The sequence below is a fragment of the Cyprinus carpio genome, chromosome A8, assembly GCF_018340385.1.
Source record: "Cyprinus carpio isolate SPL01 chromosome A8, ASM1834038v1, whole genome shotgun sequence".
Classification (NCBI taxonomy): Eukaryota; Metazoa; Chordata; class Actinopteri; order Cypriniformes; family Cyprinidae; genus Cyprinus; species Cyprinus carpio.
This window is the reverse complement of record NC_056579.1, coordinates 3,680,932-3,699,095: the sequence shown is the minus strand read 5'-3', so window position 1 is coordinate 3,699,095 and position 18,164 is coordinate 3,680,932. Positions and strand designations below refer to the sequence as shown.

The window sequence follows — 18,164 nt, the reverse complement described above, 5'->3', positions numbered from 1 at the left end:
TACCCTCAATACAAACAATTAAATAATATTTTCGCACTCACATAATTGTACAAACTTACAGCTTGATTGAAAATCATGCTTTGTTTTTTTATTGCTAAAAACATTTAGTGAAAGTGATTTTACCTTTATTTTTCTTTACACAGTCAAATTCATTCACTGTCACACTTTAACATGCCCCATATTTCTTCATATCAAGTTAATTTCAACATATCAAGTTTTTTACTGACATTGTATTCAAGTACAAGTTTAACTTGTAACTTTTGATGACAAAAACTTAATTAAGGGCAATATTTAAGGCAAATAAAATGTTTTTTTTTTTTTATATATATATATATATATATATATATATCATCTGTATCCTTTGAATAAAAATCTATCTACAGTACAGACCAAAAGTTTGGAAACATTACTATTTTTAATGTTTTTGAAAGAAGTTTCTTCTGCTCATCAAGCCTGCATTTATTTGATCAAAAATACAGAAAAAACAGTAATATTGTGAAATATTATTACAACTTAAAATAATAGTTTTCTATTTGAATATACTTTCACACACACAAAAAATTCAGCTTTGCATCACAGAAATAAATGATAATTTAAAGTATAATAAATTTTAAAACAATTATTTTAAATTGTAATAATATATCACAATATTACTGTTTTTTCTGTATTTTTGATCAAATAAATGCAGGCTTGATGAGCAGAAGAAACTTCTTTCAAAAACATTAAAAATAGTAATGTTTCCAAACTTTTGGTCTGTACTGTATGTGACATAAAACACATTCTTGTAGCTTAAACAGTAGCGCAAAGTCATGGTTTGATTCATGGACTAATAATGCATTTTGGATAAAAGAATGTGTCCGTAGTTGAAGAAAGGCACACTTGTAGACTATGTTTCTACTGTAAGAGCTGTTGCAGTGGTTGTATTCATTCTCTTTGCTTCCTGTTGACTATCAGCATCATTCTTTGCTTGTTTATGTTTGTGAGATGTCAGTCCCCCCAACAGACCCATCGGACACAGAATGACAGCAGGAGGAAGAGCCTTTTTGGGGCCCAATGGAGAGGAATACAGTAGAGCAAAGCATTTCACCCAGAACTCCCTCATGGAGCCCTGCACTCTGACAGGCGAGCACGCTCATTTTAACCTCACGCAAACACTGCGCTTATTCTGAATGTATCTTCACGACTGAGGGAGTCTGAGTGCGTGGCTCTTTCTGACAGCTGGTAGGAACGGGAGGGAGTGTTAAATGGCTGCCACGGCGGATCCGGTGCCTGCTGAGCAGAACCATATTTTGGCATTTACTTGTCAGGCATATACAAACACAAATAACCTGGACAGAAATGGTGAAAGTTTGTTTGTCCGGAATGGATTTTGCATGGAATTTACAGAAAGACGGTTTCTTGAAACGATCTTTCGGACCTTTCAAAAGCAAACATCCTTATAAATAATGAAGGATGTATAAATAAATAAAGAAACTCTCCCCCGCGGAAACCAGGTACTCGGCACTGGAGAAAGAGACACTGGCCATAAAGTGGCCAGTCCTGGAGTTAAAGTACTACCTCTGGGGCCACCGGTTCACCCTCGTCACAGACCATGCGCCACTCCAATGGATGTCCAAGGTGAAGGACACGAACGCTGGGTGACGCGATGATTCCTTGCACTCCAGGACTTCTGCTTCCAGGTACAACATTGGGCCAGGGCTGACCACGGGAATGCGGACGGACTCTCCCGGGGCTGGTCCAGTTGGGGAGGTCTGGCAGGTAACATTAAATTCCCCTCCCATAATACCCCCACAACAAGTTGTGTGTTTCCCCACAGGACCAGGGTGACACCTGGGGGGGTGGGGGGGTGAGTATCCCGGTTCCAGATCAGCATCGCCCTGAAAAAACCGCTCCCACACTGATCACACAGTCACAACACCTGTGCGTGATGAGTGGTGCACCTGGAGCTCGTTCCCGCCAGGAATTTTTTTTTTTTTTTTTTTTTTTTTTTGCAGGTGGCTGTATGCATGGCTTTATATTTTGTCCATGCATTATCTTTCCATTCATTAACTTATATCTGTTCTTATGAAGCATATATATATATAAAAAAAAAAAAAAAAAAATATCCAAGAATGCTAACATTTGAGGTCAGAAAAGAAATGGATGACTGACCCTTTTGACTCTGCTTTTGTAAGACCATGGCAGAAAGTTTAGCTATGAAACAAATTTTTCCAACCTAACCTGCCAGTAGCTATTTTATAACTCATACATCCACTGACCTTTTTGCCACCTTTCTTAATGACTGGTAGCTTTCCTACGCCAGCTTTATGGGTGGCCGGTGATGCAGCTCAAGCAACATCCTTAGTACAATAAGGTTAATTAGTGTGCGATGCCATTGAGCAAATTCCATTTTCTGTTGTAACCTTGGAGGATTTTTCATGCAGCTCAAAAAACGGACGTGTCACACTGATGGCTGAATACCATAGCTGAATTAGTCAGTGCAAAGGTATAATCATAAATCTGATTTGAAATTACTAGAGATGTTCGTAATAAAAAAAAAAAATAAAAAAAAAAATTCTGTCTGTAAGGTAGTTAGTGCGTTAGTTGTTGTTTTTTTTTTTTTTTTTCTTTTTGTTCTGCAGACAGGCATGAAAAAAGACTTCTTTACATGCAGTATGTAATAATAATTTTTATTTTTTTTATCTATCTGCACAATACAAAACTATGACGTGTTGGTTTGAACAAACTAGAAGCCTTATTTGCACCTTTGTTTTGTTTTGTTTTGTTTTGTTTTGTTTTGTTTTGTTTTGTTTTGTTTTGTTTTGTGCAAACTAGCAGATGCAATGATCAGCCTGTATAATGCTTGAAGAAACATAAATGCAATTGAAGTTATTGGTATATGTATTGAAATACAGATGTCACTGTGGAAAACAGACAGATTTCACTTCATCCTGTGTGAATACGGCAGCTTCATTATACATGACAGTTCAGGCAAGTTTGCTATGAATAATCTGCACATTCATATTCTGTCTTGTAGCTTCAAAACAAATATTTAAAAATGCATGCTATACAGTATATTCTTTATATTTGGATTTAACAGTTTGACTATAAAGTGTTACAGCTAACAAGATTTTTCTTTTAGTTGGTATGAGTCAAATCAAAACATATTTCATAGACGCTCACTTACAGGTTAGGTTTCTACAATTCAAATAAACTCGTAAGAACAAAACTTCCAACTTTTTAAAGAAACAGATCACCACAAAAAAAAAAAAAAAATAGGTTATCCTCAGGTCATGCAAGAACATTTTGTATCTTCGTGGAAACAGATTTGGAGAAATGTAGCATTCCATCACTTGTTCACCAATGGATGCTCTGCAGTGAATGGGTGCCGTCAGAATGAGAGTCCAAACAGCTGATAAAAACACCACAATGATCCACAAGTAATCCACAGCACTCCAGTCCATCAGTTAACATCTTCTGAAGTGAAAAGACAGTGTTTGTAAGAAACAAATCTATCATTAAGGCATTTTAACTTTAAACCGTCACTTCTTGCAAAATACGAGTCCATAAAATTGTTTTCTCCAGTATCCAGCCTCTGTTGTCCTCTCACATAGAACTGTTTTAGACTATTTTTGCTTGTAAACGGTGCTTGATCTTGAAGTTAAAAATGTCATAATGGTGGATTTGTATCTCACTAACATGCAGCTTTTCACTTCACAAAACGTTAACAGATGGACTGGAGTGGTGTGGATTACTTGTGGATTATTGTGATGTTTTTATCAGATGTTTGGACTCTCATTCTGACGGGACCCATTCACTGCAGAGGATCCATTGGTGAGCAAGTGATAGAATGCTACATTTCTCTAAATCTATTCCTATGATGAAACAACCTCATATACATCTTGGGTGTCCTGAGGGTGAGTACATTTTCATTTTAGGTTATTTAGTCTAATTTGTATCCCAATGCTGTAAATTCTGTTCTTGTTCTTCTCAAACACCTCTAGTTGTGCATACCACCCATGAAGATGTGGATTTGACACTCATTCGCATTTGTTTTCCATGCATTACCAGAGTGTGTCCTGAGCTCATCATCACAACAGAGATCAGCCTTCTGTGAGGCTGAACGCATGAACAACAGATGCACAACACAAACACTCTGTTCCACTGAGGACTGAACTGCTGTTGCCTTATTGTCCTTGATCATCTGTATCCTCAATAGCGATGGACAGATTCCCTCACTGTCCAGCCTGTTGCTGAGTGCTGGTATTGGCGTGATTGGTGCTTCCCAGCTGTATTTTCTGGAGCCAAATGCAGCATATTACAGATATGAGCTCAAGTGTCCATTATCTCTAATTAGATGGACCATACAGGGCAGATACAGACAGCCACTTTGGAAATTATGGTGTTGAACCTGATGCAGAATGACATTAGGCGGTCATATTCTCTTGAACTGTTTCATAAGGTGAGAGGGATGTTTTTAAAGTGGCTTACAAACAGAAATGAACTGTTTATGTAAACCACTGAACCTGTTAAAGATGCTTTCCCAATGTTTAGCTTGCTTGCATGTCGATTAGTTGCTTCTAAAAGGGTTTTTATAATGAAGGATTGTCAGATAAATACCTTTTATGTTACAGCTGGGCAGTCTTTGTGAATCCAGACCTCCTGCTCTGTTTTGCAAGCTGATGTCACAACGTATAAAGGTCTCAGTGTTGCTTGGCAATAGTTTTCATCCTTCCAGACTGATGCATCCTTCTTCATGCTCTCAGCAGTTTGGTTAAATCTACAGTGGCCACAAAACGTATTTGGACACACATGAAAATATCTGAATATCATTGCATTGGATAATAATATTTCAAATCAAGTGGCACCTGAACTTAAACGTTTTCCTTGTGACACTGAAGACTGAAGTAATGATGCTGAAAATTCAGCTGTGATTACAGAAATAAATTACAGTTTAAAATATATTTATGTAGAAAACAGGTATTTTAAATTGTGTAATATTTTGAAATAAAAGATTCCCGTCTGTGTGTGTGTGTGTGTATATATACTGGGTGTATATATATATATATATATATATATATATTTATATATATATATATGGATATAAAACACACTTATATATGGATAAAACACACTTATAAACTATTTATAATAAGACCAGAAGTATGTACTGTATAAACTAAATGGAATAAGGGATCATTTAATTTCATGTTGTTGTAGTTTTTTTTTTTTTTTTTTTTCTTCATTCTGAACAGAATATAATTTGAAACCTAACATACTTGTATTTGTAAAATCTTTGCTTGAAAATGTGTTTTTGTTGTCTACAATATAACTGATTCTAAGCATTTTTGTTGTGATTTTAATTTAGCAAAAACTACAAACGCTTTATTTATGCAAACGCTGTATCCAAGCTTAATAATAATAATTAATATATATATATAGTAATATATATATAGATATATATATATATATATATATATATATATATATATATATATATATATATATATATATATATATATATATATATATATATATGTACATACACATATCCTCTCCTGATATTAATTAATCTTTAAAAGAAACATTGCAGAATAAATGCTTTAAGGACCTTTAAACCTTGCATTTACGCCTCTAAGGCATAATGAATCATGCGTAGCACTATAATTGCAAATACGACATGGTAATATTTTATGCCGTCATTTCAAAGACGAGCTCAAGAATACTTAGCCTCATTATTTACGGGCAAATACTCTGAATTGGTGATACATGTCGCCTTTTCCCACCAGAAGAGGGCAATCCGATGCATAGCACTTGCAAAAGAAGGTTAAGCAATGACTGCACCAGTGCTGAGTGCAATCACACTCGCACACTCCTCTTAAAACCTTCTTCTGTTTCTGACAGATGTTCGGGGAAAGAAAAGCGCCCTGAATGTGGCTTACAGCACCAGCTCTGGGCTCCTGTGAGATCAGCAGATATATGGAATACATCACTCATCCTGCGCACAGCTCTGTTTTTTTTTACAGGACATAAGAAAGATGTTTGCATCCCTCGCTTGGCTTTCTAAATAGCTGCGCACCTTGGCGAACATCCGATGGTGCGCTTTTGCGCAATTCTCTCCAAACTTTCCGACCAAGTGGAGGATATTTTGATGCGAAGGATATAGCTGATACGCACACGTACTCTCTGGAAATGTTTTTTTATGGACATTCTCGCTAAGTAAACCCTTAATGTTTGTCTTTTACGCTGGAAAGAGCTCTTAGGATTTCTCCGTTGTTCACTTGGACATGTTGCGCAGCGGCGCAACTGCGGGATTGAAATAACGCTGCTGTTGACGGAGTTTTCCGAACCTCGCCAACGGCACCGCAGCTTTGGGCAGGTGCTCCTTTCTGAGTGTGTTTGAAGACGGTGCCATGCGGAAACTGGAATCACATATCGAAGGGCTCTGAAAACCTGCTGGAAACGCGATATTTATGCAGAGATGGGTATGTTTCCGATGATTTGTACTACTCGAAATGAATCTGTAGGTTGGTTTTCTGTGGTCTGTTGGCTCCTTGGATACAGTTAGAATACGAGGTGTATCGAAACCATAAGATCGTTTCTTAAAATATCATGTTGTGGGATAGTGTGTTGCACGTATCAAATGAATGAAGCAGCTTTGAGTCTGTACTCGATAGCGTGCAACTTTCATCACGCATACCTACAGACATATTGAACGGATTTATTTATTAATTTATTTATTTATTTAGCAGTTTATTACATTTTGCACGAGTGTCGTATGATCAACAGGCTTTCTTTCTATCTGATGTTTTGCTTCCCTGATTGGATTCTCTGGTGCTCGTAGATTCTTCTAACTCGCATCTGTTGGAGAGAATCTGTGCTGCCTCATCTGTGTATTTGCTAATTTCATTTTAGGAGTTATAGGCATATGCATCGCATTTTCATAGTTCACTATAGGACCCAAATAACTATGCATTTTGTGAAGGACATGTCAAACCTGAAGTTATGCATCCAGAATGCTGTGTCAGTTCTTGCATCCTTCAAGGAAAAAAAAACCCGCCAGATTTTGATTGATGCTTCAGAGCAAATGATACTGTCATAATTGAAAGCTGTGATTTACTGTTTGATTTTATGCAGTCATTCATGCTGCTTGGAGTGCAGAGGTCTTGTTGTAGTCTCTGAACTGTTGATTGTTTTGCTGGCCCCTTTTCCTGTTGCAATTTGAGGAAAGAGGGGATATCTCCCAAGAGATGCCTTTAAAATCATTCTGTAATAATTGAGAGCACAGACGGTTGTCCCCATCATAAATAATCATAATCAGACCATAAATAACTCTCCACCCCCTTCCCTTTTCCAGTGATTGCCCTGTATATGGAAAAGTCGTTCATTCAAGTATGACTTAAGGAAATGATGCTGGAAGTATGTAAGCGTGAATAGATGAAACAAATGTGATGCTTGTGTTCAGAATATGGGTATTGTCATCATAATGGCTGGGTGTCGTTCTGAGCAGATGATGTAGGTGGATGTTCACTTCTGTGCCTCACAGGTGTGCTGTTCGCTCGACTCGCTCAGCTTCGACTCATTCAGCTTCGACTCATTCTGGTGACATTTCTTATGCTGGCTGTTAAGAATAAAGCGCGACACAATAATACAAGATGTAAACGTTTGGGTGAATATATTATTTAAATAATTTTGAGTACATTAAAATGTATTGCATGAAAATTCATTCTTATTCTATTTTCATTACCTTAATGTGCAAAAAAAATAAAAAAATAAAAAAAAAACATTATTATTACTGTAATACAGTAATGAAAATCATACTGTGTGCATACAATGATTTTATTTTTAATAATCAACATAATTTAAATTCCATCCAACAATTATAATAGTAAATGCAGTTTACTATCTAAATAATATATTTTTATTACAGGAATGATGATTTTATCTAGTACAATATAGTTATGATGCATAAAAATGTCACAATAAATAAAAAATATATATATTTTTTTCTTAATCCATGTATTTTATTTATCCAATAAATAATTATTACATATTAAATAATTCAATAATTCAATTTATTATATATATTTATTTAGTTTTTAAAATATTTCTCTGTAAAACATTTTTCTGACAGGACAGTACGAGATTCACCTGTTTATGTAATTTATTTATTTATCTATTTTTGGTTATATGTCATCTGCACTGCAAATGCTTTGTGTGGAAGTGATATGCATGCCATAATATTAACTAGAATTTAACTGCCATGTCATGTAGCATGTTGCCGAATCTGTCACTCTGTGAAGATGATACCATTGTCCCACACTGGCATGCTCAAACAAGCTGTAAAGAAATATGATAATAGCACAGCATGAAGAACAACTACTTACTGTCATACTCCTGTTAAGTACCTCAGTGTGATATTACAGCGCTACAGAAAGGATAAGACCCGAAGCTAATTCCTCAGTCCCCCTCCTCTCGGTCTCACTACCTGTCTCGCTTTATCGCAGCACACCGAAAGATGTCTGGACACATCAAGTATCCCTTATTAAATGTCTAAGAGCTTTTCCAGGTAATAGAGTGGAGAGGGTGTCAAAACAGATAACTGGGGACAGAGACGGAAAACATGTCAGTGAATGAGAAATGGATGCAGAAGGTAGCCGTATCTGTTGGATTCTCAGTTATGACCCGTTCCGTCAGGGAAATTAAAATGTAGGTAATGGAAATATCATTATGTTTGATAGGAGGAATATAAAAATAAAAATGTAGATGTGAAATCTCTTTTGTGACTTGCACGTAGGCTTCTCTTTGAATGTGATGGGATTATTTCAGAGCTGTTCAATTTTGTGGTCAGATTATCTTTGTGTGAGATTAGCACTGCTGTTTTGGGATTATGCTTTTCCTGCTCACACAGAAACAAATCACAGATGGGATTAGCGCTGAAAAAGTTGTCCACCGTTACAGTGATCTTTTCTGCAGGGTTTTGGTGATACTGTATAAAGGAAGTCTCATGATGATCTCAGATCTGTCTCTAGCTTTCTCAACAAGTCTACCATCAGAAGTCAAATCAAACTCATCTGTGTCAAAATTTGTAACAAGCACTAATTTTGTAAAAATATCTCTCTTAATTGTTTAGGAGAAATGAAAATAGACATAAATGAGTTAGCAGTTGCCATACAGTAAGCATATCAAGCTTTAAAATAAATGTGAATTGGTGCTCAGATCATTCATCCTTGGGAGAATTTGATGGGAACGCTTGACTTTTTTGACTTTTGATCACAGGCATCTTTTATATCTTAAGATGTTAAGACATAAAATAGACAAATGTGAGATTACTGAGTTCTTTTTTTCTCCGCCAGAGACACTAAAAGTCTCTCTTTGCTCACCATTCCATCCTTTTGCTGTGTAGGAAAAACAATTGCGATATTAAAGGGATCTCTTTTAGATTTTTCTTTCCCATGGGTATCTAGCATCCAGTCGATGAGATTGCTTTTACCACAAGAAAGGCTTTGCAGAAACTGCAGTTCTGAGACCTGGATGCGGATGTGTTTTAATGTTGGTGTCATGATGAATGAGTTTTGAGATCAAGGGCTGGTTTACACGCACGATTTGACTGCGTCTTGGCTGCCGTTCCTTTATCGTGATGAATTGGATGTACTGTAGGAAAGTGGGGGAGGCCAAGATGCACTTATGTTATCATGCATGTATGCGGAGAAAGACAAATTAAATGCAGGTTTTCAGGTTGGGTCTTTTTGTACTTAAAGCGTGACTCATGAGGGTGACTCCAGCCATAATTAAAACTTTGAGAATTTGCATGCAAAACCTATTGGGTTGTACAGTTGCTCCTTGTGTCCTTGCGTGCCTTTGCATAACTTCATGTGATCTTGCCTAAGGTGTTCTGTGTAGCTGGTAATATTGCAGAGACTGAATTGATTTACTCATCTCTCTTTTTCTAATTAGGCTGTTCTGGCCTTCCCAAGTGACGTGGACAATTTTAAGACCTAGAATGCTTTGCATTAGCCTTAAAAGGGTATGCAACCACATAGAAACATGCTTAAAAAAAAAGAAAACACTCAGATCACCTTAGCGACTATATAGAAAAGCCCTGGCAACATGTAATAGTTCATAGTAATCAGATTCCAAAATCTAGTACTTGTAATTAGATTGTTTTATTTTTTGTAATAATTTTGATTTGACTAATTTGACTTTTTTTTTTATTTTTTAATTTGATTTTATTCATATGGTATTGTGGTTGAATAGGTGTAATTATTAATATTTTTATTCAGTGTGTTATTTTGATTTATATAATTTAAAAAAGATTTACTTTTTAATTTTACATTTGTATGCTTTAATTAATTATAAGCTTTTCATTAAACTCACAAACTCCAGTTTGGGAAACTTTGATGTAATGTTTAATGGAATTACTAACAACAAATGGAATATATATTTCTTTCTCTTTGTATTTTTATATCAATATGGTACATGATTGTCCTATTTATATCAATATGATAAACATGTTAGGTCAAAAGTAATCTAAAATTAATCAAAAAGTAGTCTGATTATATTACCTGAAATGTGTAATGTAATGGATTACGTCACTAACTACATTTTTTTTTTTTTTTTCTCATGTAATTTGAAATCAGTAATGGGTTACAATTGGTAAGTAATCAACCCAGCACTGCTTTTTCAGTGACAAGCACCTCAGTCTCTTTAAAAAATGTACAAATCTAGTTAAGGTAATTGTTCTTATGTCTTCTTATTTTCATATGAGCAAATAACCTTCATTGCCTAGAGTCTAGAGAAGCGCATCTGGAGGTAAAGCTACTTATCTTGTCCAGTTGTAAAGTTTTTATAAAGCTCTGTGCTCAAAACAGGCTATATTGTACTGTATGAAGCACTATATTCTCATATTTTGGATTTACAAGCAGCGGTAACATGGACTTTTACAAGGAAAACTTTTACTCTTGAGTACATTCACTGGAAAGTAGGCCTTAAGTTATATAACCATACACTTTGGCTACTTTGCACTGTAACACATTTACTTCAGACTCTTCACAAGAAGGTTAGGGACTGTGTTTTTCTCTCATTATTTTAAATGAATTCAAAGGCAATTTGCAATGCCACACTGAACCGATTGTCCTGTAGATAACGTTGTTCGGCCAGCCTACGCTCTGTCTTCAAGACTATTAGATTAGCCTTTTTCATTCGATTGACCTACACAAAATGTTTCGATTAGATTTAGATCTGGAAACTGGTAAACAGTGGTTGGGTTGGAATGATTCAAATGCATTGCTGCTCACCACTGTACATTTATACAATTACTTTTATATTTACTCAACAGTTGTAAAATGATTAAATGTTCAGATGGTAAGCCTTTGTGCTGGCCACTCAAGATAAACCAATAATTTCCTGTTTTTGCTCCAAGAATAGCATACAAAGGGATGTTATCAATTTTGGCACACCCTTAGCTTTAAAAAAAAAAAACAAAAAAAAAACTTATCTCTGCCCAAACTGAGGAAAAAGCTCAATCAGATTATAGAATAAAGAGACACTGAGCCAGCCAATGAGGAAATGGACATTTTTGCTGTCCTTCATTAATTGGCAAAGATGTTTTCATTGATTTAAAATATTTAGCTTTTTTATTTATTTATTTTTTTTAATAGTAATTTAGTCATCTATTTGTCCTTTATTTAAAGTATGAAACCCATATTTCATCTAGGAAATACAAAAGGAGAAAAACCACAAAATTAGTCTGACTCATGCACTATATTCCAAGTCTTTCTGAAGTAGTCATTTGATTGGTTTGTGTAATGAAAAGACCTAGTTTTATATCATTATTCACTTATTATCTTTTTCTAGTGTGATGTTTTAATCTGTGACCGGCTCATTGAGTCAGTTAGTAGAGCTTGAGAACCAGTCCAATTTGTGAATGAATCATTTGAATCCCAAATTATTCAGATCATTCAGTTGTGAAGTGGATTAACCGATTCATCAGACACAAAATAATGATTCGCTCATGAATTGTGACATCACTGCTTGTGTCACAAACATAGCAAAAAGAGTCAGGATTTTTAGGGAGGGTTTTTTATTTATTTATTTATTTTTTTTAATTTTTTTTTTGTTTTTTTTTTCAGTCTGGTCCACACACAAAATGAATGTATACAAGTCATATTTTGTCAATAGTTTGTAATTTTGTGGTTCCGGTCCCTCATTCATTCATTCATTCAGATTTTGTGTTCAACAGAAGAAAAGTCAAATAGTTTTGGGAACAGCATGAGGGTGTACAAAAAATATCAAAATATTTAGTGCTGTCAAATGATTTATATCGCGATTAATCACATCCAAAATAAAAGTTTTTTGTTTACATACTATATGTATGTGTTCTGTGTATATTTATTATGTATATATAAATACATACACATACAGTAAATATTTTGAAAATATTTACATGTATATACATTTATATATTTATATTCTTATATTTTATATTATATATAAATATATTTAATATATAAACATAAACATATTTTTCTTAAATGTATACATGCATGTGTTGTAATTATATATACATAATAAATATACACAGCATACACGCATATATTATGTAAACAAAACTTTTATTTGGATGTGATTAATCGTGATTAATCATTTGACAGCACTACAAAATATTTTAATATTTTGTGAACTATTTGCCCAACTAAAGTACTTTAAGGTTTTTGTATTGCACAGTCAAGCACAAATGATCAGAGTTTGTATTTTATAGCAATATTTGATTCTACTCTTTTTCATTTAGAAAACAAACAGTCACAAGGACATCTGGGCATCACTCAATTCTCTCTCTCTCTCTCTCTCTCTCTCTCTCTCTCTCTCCTCTCTCTCTCTCTCTCTCTCTCTCTCTCTCTCTCTCTCTCTCCTGTATTGTTGTGATACTTGTGTCTCTAATTTTCATCTGTAGCTTATCTTGCTTGACACTGCAGTGTTCTTTATCCAAAGATTTTTTATGTTCTTTTTTTATAGTATGATTTGATTTCATACAGTGAGCCATGAGCATAGAGAACAGTATTTTTTTTTTAAGTCAACAGTCTGGTTTCTCTACCTGTTTATTGGAGCCAATGTGTAATTATGGTGGTTAAAGGAACCTTAAGGGTAATGTTTTTGCTCCCTTATTTGAATAGTTACTCTTGCCTATTGAGTTTTTTTTGGTTGCTTCAAGTTAAAGGTGTATATTTGCTTTCATTTTAATTACAGTACATGAACTAGGAAAATCAATGTGACATCGGCATATTTTAAGAATGCCAAATACTGTTGTAGAGCAACAATTTGCATAGTAATCACATTAGTGGAAAAATGATGAGAAGGTAAATAAATTCTGACTTGAAGCAACAAAAATAGGTTCACACTTTCCTCCTACATACGAGATTTTATTCAGTAAACATTGGCTATGTAATTTGATAACCTACTTTGTGCAAACTGCGCAGTGGGACTATTAAGTATGTACTAATCCTTCTAAGTAAGTTATCATCAGTTTTTGACTAAATGCAAAGGGCTAGGATTCAGCATTGACCGAATCATGGCTTATCCCTTCTTTCTCTTTGTGTTTAATGCAGGATCCCTGTGAGATCCCGTTGGGTTGATGATCCCCCTACTCGTGCAGGCCTGGCTTTTTGGCTTCCCAAGGCAGAGTCCGAGAGAAACCATGTCCCCCGAAGCTGCCGCTGCGATGGCAAAATAGTGTATTGTGAGTCAATTGCCTTCCGTGATGTGCCAAAGAATGTTTCTGTGGGATGCCAGGGCCTCTCTCTGCGGTACAACAGCTTGGTGAACCTCAGGGCTGGTCAGTTTACCAGCCTCAGTCAGTTGGTCTGGCTGTACCTAGACCACAACTACATCAATGCAGTGGACAAACAAGCCTTTCAAGGTGTTCGAAGACTAAAGGAGTTGATCCTCAGCTCCAACAAGATCACACATTTGGAAAACAGCACATTCCATTCGATCCCCCAACCTACGAAATCTAGACCTCTCCTACAACAAACTTCAAGTCCTGCAGCTGAATCAGTTCCAAGGCTTGCGCAAACTGTTGAGTCTCCACATCAGATCGAATTCCCCTCAAGACGGTTCCAATGCGAGTGTTTCAGGATTGCCGAAACCTAGAGTTTCTTGATTTGGGCTACAATCGACTGCGAAGTCTTACCCGTAAACGCATTTGCGGGACTTCTCAAAACTGACTGAGTTACACTTAGAGCACAACCAGTTTTTCAAAGATCAATTTTTCTCATTTCCCAAGGCTGAACAACCTTCGTGCTTTGTATCTGCAGTGGAATCGGATAAAGTCAATAACCCAGGGAATTACATGGACCTGGACCTCTTTGCAAAAGCTGGATCTTTCTGGAAATGACCTGCAAGTGCTGGATTCAAGCATCTTCCAGTGTCTCCCTAACTTGCAGACTCTTAATCTGGACTCAATAAGCTAAGCAACGTGTCTCAAGATGCCATATATCAGCTTGGATCTCTCTTACTACCATCAGTCTTGCGGGTAACATTTGGGAATGCAGCCCCCAGCTTATGTCCCCTTGTAGCTTGGCTGAGGAACTTCAAGGGGAACAAAGGAGACCACCATGATTTGTGCTGGACCAAAGGAGGTTCAGGGTGAAAAAAGTCATTGAGGCTGTTGACACACATGGAATCTGTTAAGATGACCCCCACCCCTTACCAGCCAATCTCCTCAACTGTAAGCTCCCATCCAAACCTGGACATTTCCCCCCACCCACCATGTTCAGGGTGAATGAGGAAAATAGCACGCACAACCCTGTTGCGCCTTCCCCAACGGCTGAATCCCCATCTGTCCCTGAGCAGGATTTCGAGCATGTTTCGTCCACAAGATAATTGCCGGCAGCGTCGCCCTCTTCCTAGTCATCCGTGGCCATGATCTTGCTAGTGATCTACGTTTCCTGGAAGCGTTATCCCAGCAGCATGAAGCAACTGCAGCAGCATTCCATGGTGAGAAAACGCGGAAAAAAAAAAAAACAAAAAAGGCACGGGAGACAGAGCGCACCCTCAGCTCTCGACTTCAGGAATATTATGTGGACTACAAACCCCACAAAACTCTGAGACCATGGACGTACTGGTCAATGGGACAGGACCCTGTACCTACACCATCTCCGGCTCCCGAGAATGTGAGGTATGATCCGTCGTCCCCCTCCTAAAATCCATTACCACTGCGGGGAACAAGAGGTAAATGTCCAGTCGGATGTGAGGCGGGAAAAAATTGTGTTGTCTCCCCCCCTTTTCCGCTGCTAGCTGTTCCCCTCTAATGGGTAGGAAACATGGGTCAGTGCATGGCAACTTGAGTCATATGTTCTCAGGCTTGTAATCAAAGTTTTGTTTCCTCCTTTTACCTCAGGTATAGTAAGATAAAACATACTTGAGCAAAAAACACCTTGTTATATATCAAACAGCAGCACCGGTTTGGGGATTTTTACTCTCTGCTGGCTTAAAGCAAAGGCATAAAGTGCTGCCTTTTTAAAATACACCACTGATTGGCTACAAAAATTAGTTTAGTTTCAAATACTGGGTCAAGTCTCTGTGCATTGGCTTCTTTCCTATCCCCTGTGTGTTTTTTGCATTATTATCAACATCCAACACCCCCCAGGCAAATGGGGCTGTTGAGTCAAACGAATTGCAGTGGCCTGCCTTGTTTTAAAGGAAAGTGATCAAAAAAAAAGAGATTGATGACATGTGAGGAGCTAATATCTATTGTCTGGTTTTCCAAGATAAATATTTGCCTCATCTTGGTTTAAAGGCTAGCAGCGACTGGATGTATTGAGGGCTGTGGAGAGATGTTCCCTTAATCATGCAACTTTTGTCATACAAATCACCAATTCAGGACGTAATAAAAGGTACACATGCTGATCCTTGTAAACGTAATCCCGCCACAATGGCTACTCTTGGCTGCTAGCAATTGCATCCTAATATTTATGCAGTGTCATAGGTGGTTGTCCCCATGAATATGATAAGGCCCACGTCCAGATATAGAGGAGATTGAGAAAATAAGCGGTAAAGCCTTTTGCCCACAAAGCAGCTACTTCAGGTGGAGTCAAAGTACACAGACACTTTTTTACACATACAATACAAATTACATTTCTATGCAGGCTGTAGAACAGCAAAACCAAAGGCAATATTCATGTTAGAAATTATCTTCAGTTAAGTGTTCACAGGGTCTAATTATTCATGGCTTTCAGCAAAGGTCATCTTGAGTTTTTTGTCTCCCATCACCCAGTGTTAGAACAAGTGTGGATCCATAGGGAGTCTAACTTACAAGACAGCCCATCGTTTAGTTCTGGTTTTTTTTGATTCAGTGGATTGTAGGTAAATCCACATGGCAGTTATATTCCCATTGTAAGTAATGAGCAAGCCCAAGGGATGCATTTTTAACAGCTTTCAAAAATGCTTTCAGCTTTGCAAAGTAAGTAATAACAGGAAGTATGTTCCCGTGAAACAAGGTCAGAAATAAATAATTATTGAGGTGAATAAATTAAATTCACAAATGGATAGAATTTACAATGTGATTTGACTAAGAGGCTTAGCAATTTGGTTGGAAGTTCTATGGTGATTGTCTTTTGCTTTCGCACCAGTAAAAGGTAATATTTCATTTTAGTGGTTTTTAATCTGCATTTGTGAAACAGGGGTGCTGTGCTTTTTTCCGCTTGTGTACTGTTGCGGTTGTTGACTCCCTTTGCTTTATAGTCTTTCTGTTGTTAGCATCCATCATGTCCGTTGCCCCCTTTGCTGCTCCTGTTGTTGTGTCCTGTTGACAATTAAACCAATTTTTTGCTAAAAACACAGTGGGAACCCAGGGAAAACACAGTGATGTTGGGTAATATGTGTGTATGAAACTTATGTGAAACGTGTGTGTTTCCCTGTTGCTATGAATGTAAAAGTGAAAAGCCATAACATTTAATGTAAAGTATTATGTATTCTATGTAAAGGTAGGAATTTTTTGGTTGATTTTAAGTTTAATCACTGCCTCTGTTTTTTCTTGTGCTAGCGTAGCATGCTAAAAACAACAGAGAATATTGTGAAATGCACACTATAAACTTTTGCAATATAGGGCTTTTATGAAGCATCAAAGTGAACTTCCGGGCCACCTATAGTTTAAAATAAGATCTATACACAGATGACATGACACAAAATACTTCTTTTTAGCAAATCTGACTGAATCCTGGAAATTTTAGCACATTATAGCTACAGTGTAAGATTTATAATAGAATATAATGGTATGTAAATTTGTTCCCCCTCACTTTTTAGTATTTGAATGCGATCCTTGTTTTTGTCGGAATATATCTTTAACTACAAGGTTTTATAGTCTGCCTGACTCTCCATCTCTCTCTTTAATCATACGGTTGCTCTCCTGCTTGAGTTAGATGAGTCCCTGACAGCTTTTTTGTGAACAAGGCAGCAACCGCAGGAGGTCCAAGCCGTGGGCCATTACTGAAGAGCCCCTTGATGTTGTGAGCAGTCAGGCTGGCCATATTACAGCAAGAAGGACAGTGATTCTATCTCAGAAAATTGGAAGTGTCAAAGAGTGACATTCAGAGACATAAAGCTACGGCTGTCAGAAGCAATTTTTATCGAACGTTGATAACCTGTGACCTCCTGTGAACCGTGGTCAGTGGCATTGCTCATACACACATAAATCTGCAGAAGAGAAGAGGTATAGAAGAACATTGGGCTGATAATAAGTGCGAATTGTTGTGATTGTGGACTGGACTGTCTTCTACACTCACAACAATTGAATGGATGAAAATAACAGATGAAGGCTCTTGTTTCGTTTTGACTTTGCACAGTCAGTATTTGGCAATATGAGTTTTAACGTCTTAATGAAGACAGAATTTCATTTTCCGGTGCAGTTTCTCTGAAGAAATGCTGTGAAATTCCTTTGACACTTTTGTTAATGATGTAAGTTTCATAAGTAACTAACTAGGAGCAGCTTCCGCTATGAACTCTTTGACCAGAAAATAAAAAAATGTGAGGATGAAGAAATGGTTTGATTCTACAACTTCCTATCTGTCATTGCAGATGTATTAATGAGTGATTCGTATGTAATGCCGCTGTGAAGTCCTTGCCTAATAATTGGGACCGTGTGTTGGCATTTCTCCAGAATCAGAGCTACTGTACAAAAAGCCAGTGGG

General features: G+C 36.8%; 1 protein-coding gene across 1 annotated transcript; it reads left to right on the top strand.

Annotated features, from left to right (window-relative positions):
* Positions 1–13,609: 13,609 nt before the first annotated feature.
* On the top strand, positions 13,610–15,160 carry LOC122145989 (leucine-rich repeat transmembrane neuronal protein 4). Its single transcript, XM_042763013.1, is given in 19 exon segments — positions 13,610–13,639; positions 13,641–13,676; positions 13,678–13,971; positions 13,973–14,080; positions 14,082–14,171; positions 14,173–14,193; positions 14,195–14,227; positions 14,229–14,433; positions 14,436–14,467; positions 14,470–14,529; positions 14,531–14,578; positions 14,580–14,627; positions 14,629–14,664; positions 14,666–14,708; positions 14,711–14,845; positions 14,848–14,888; positions 14,890–14,997; positions 15,000–15,068; positions 15,071–15,160. Coding segments are annotated over 19 exon segments (1,527 nt in total).
* The last annotated feature ends 3,004 nt before the right edge of the window (positions 15,161–18,164 follow it).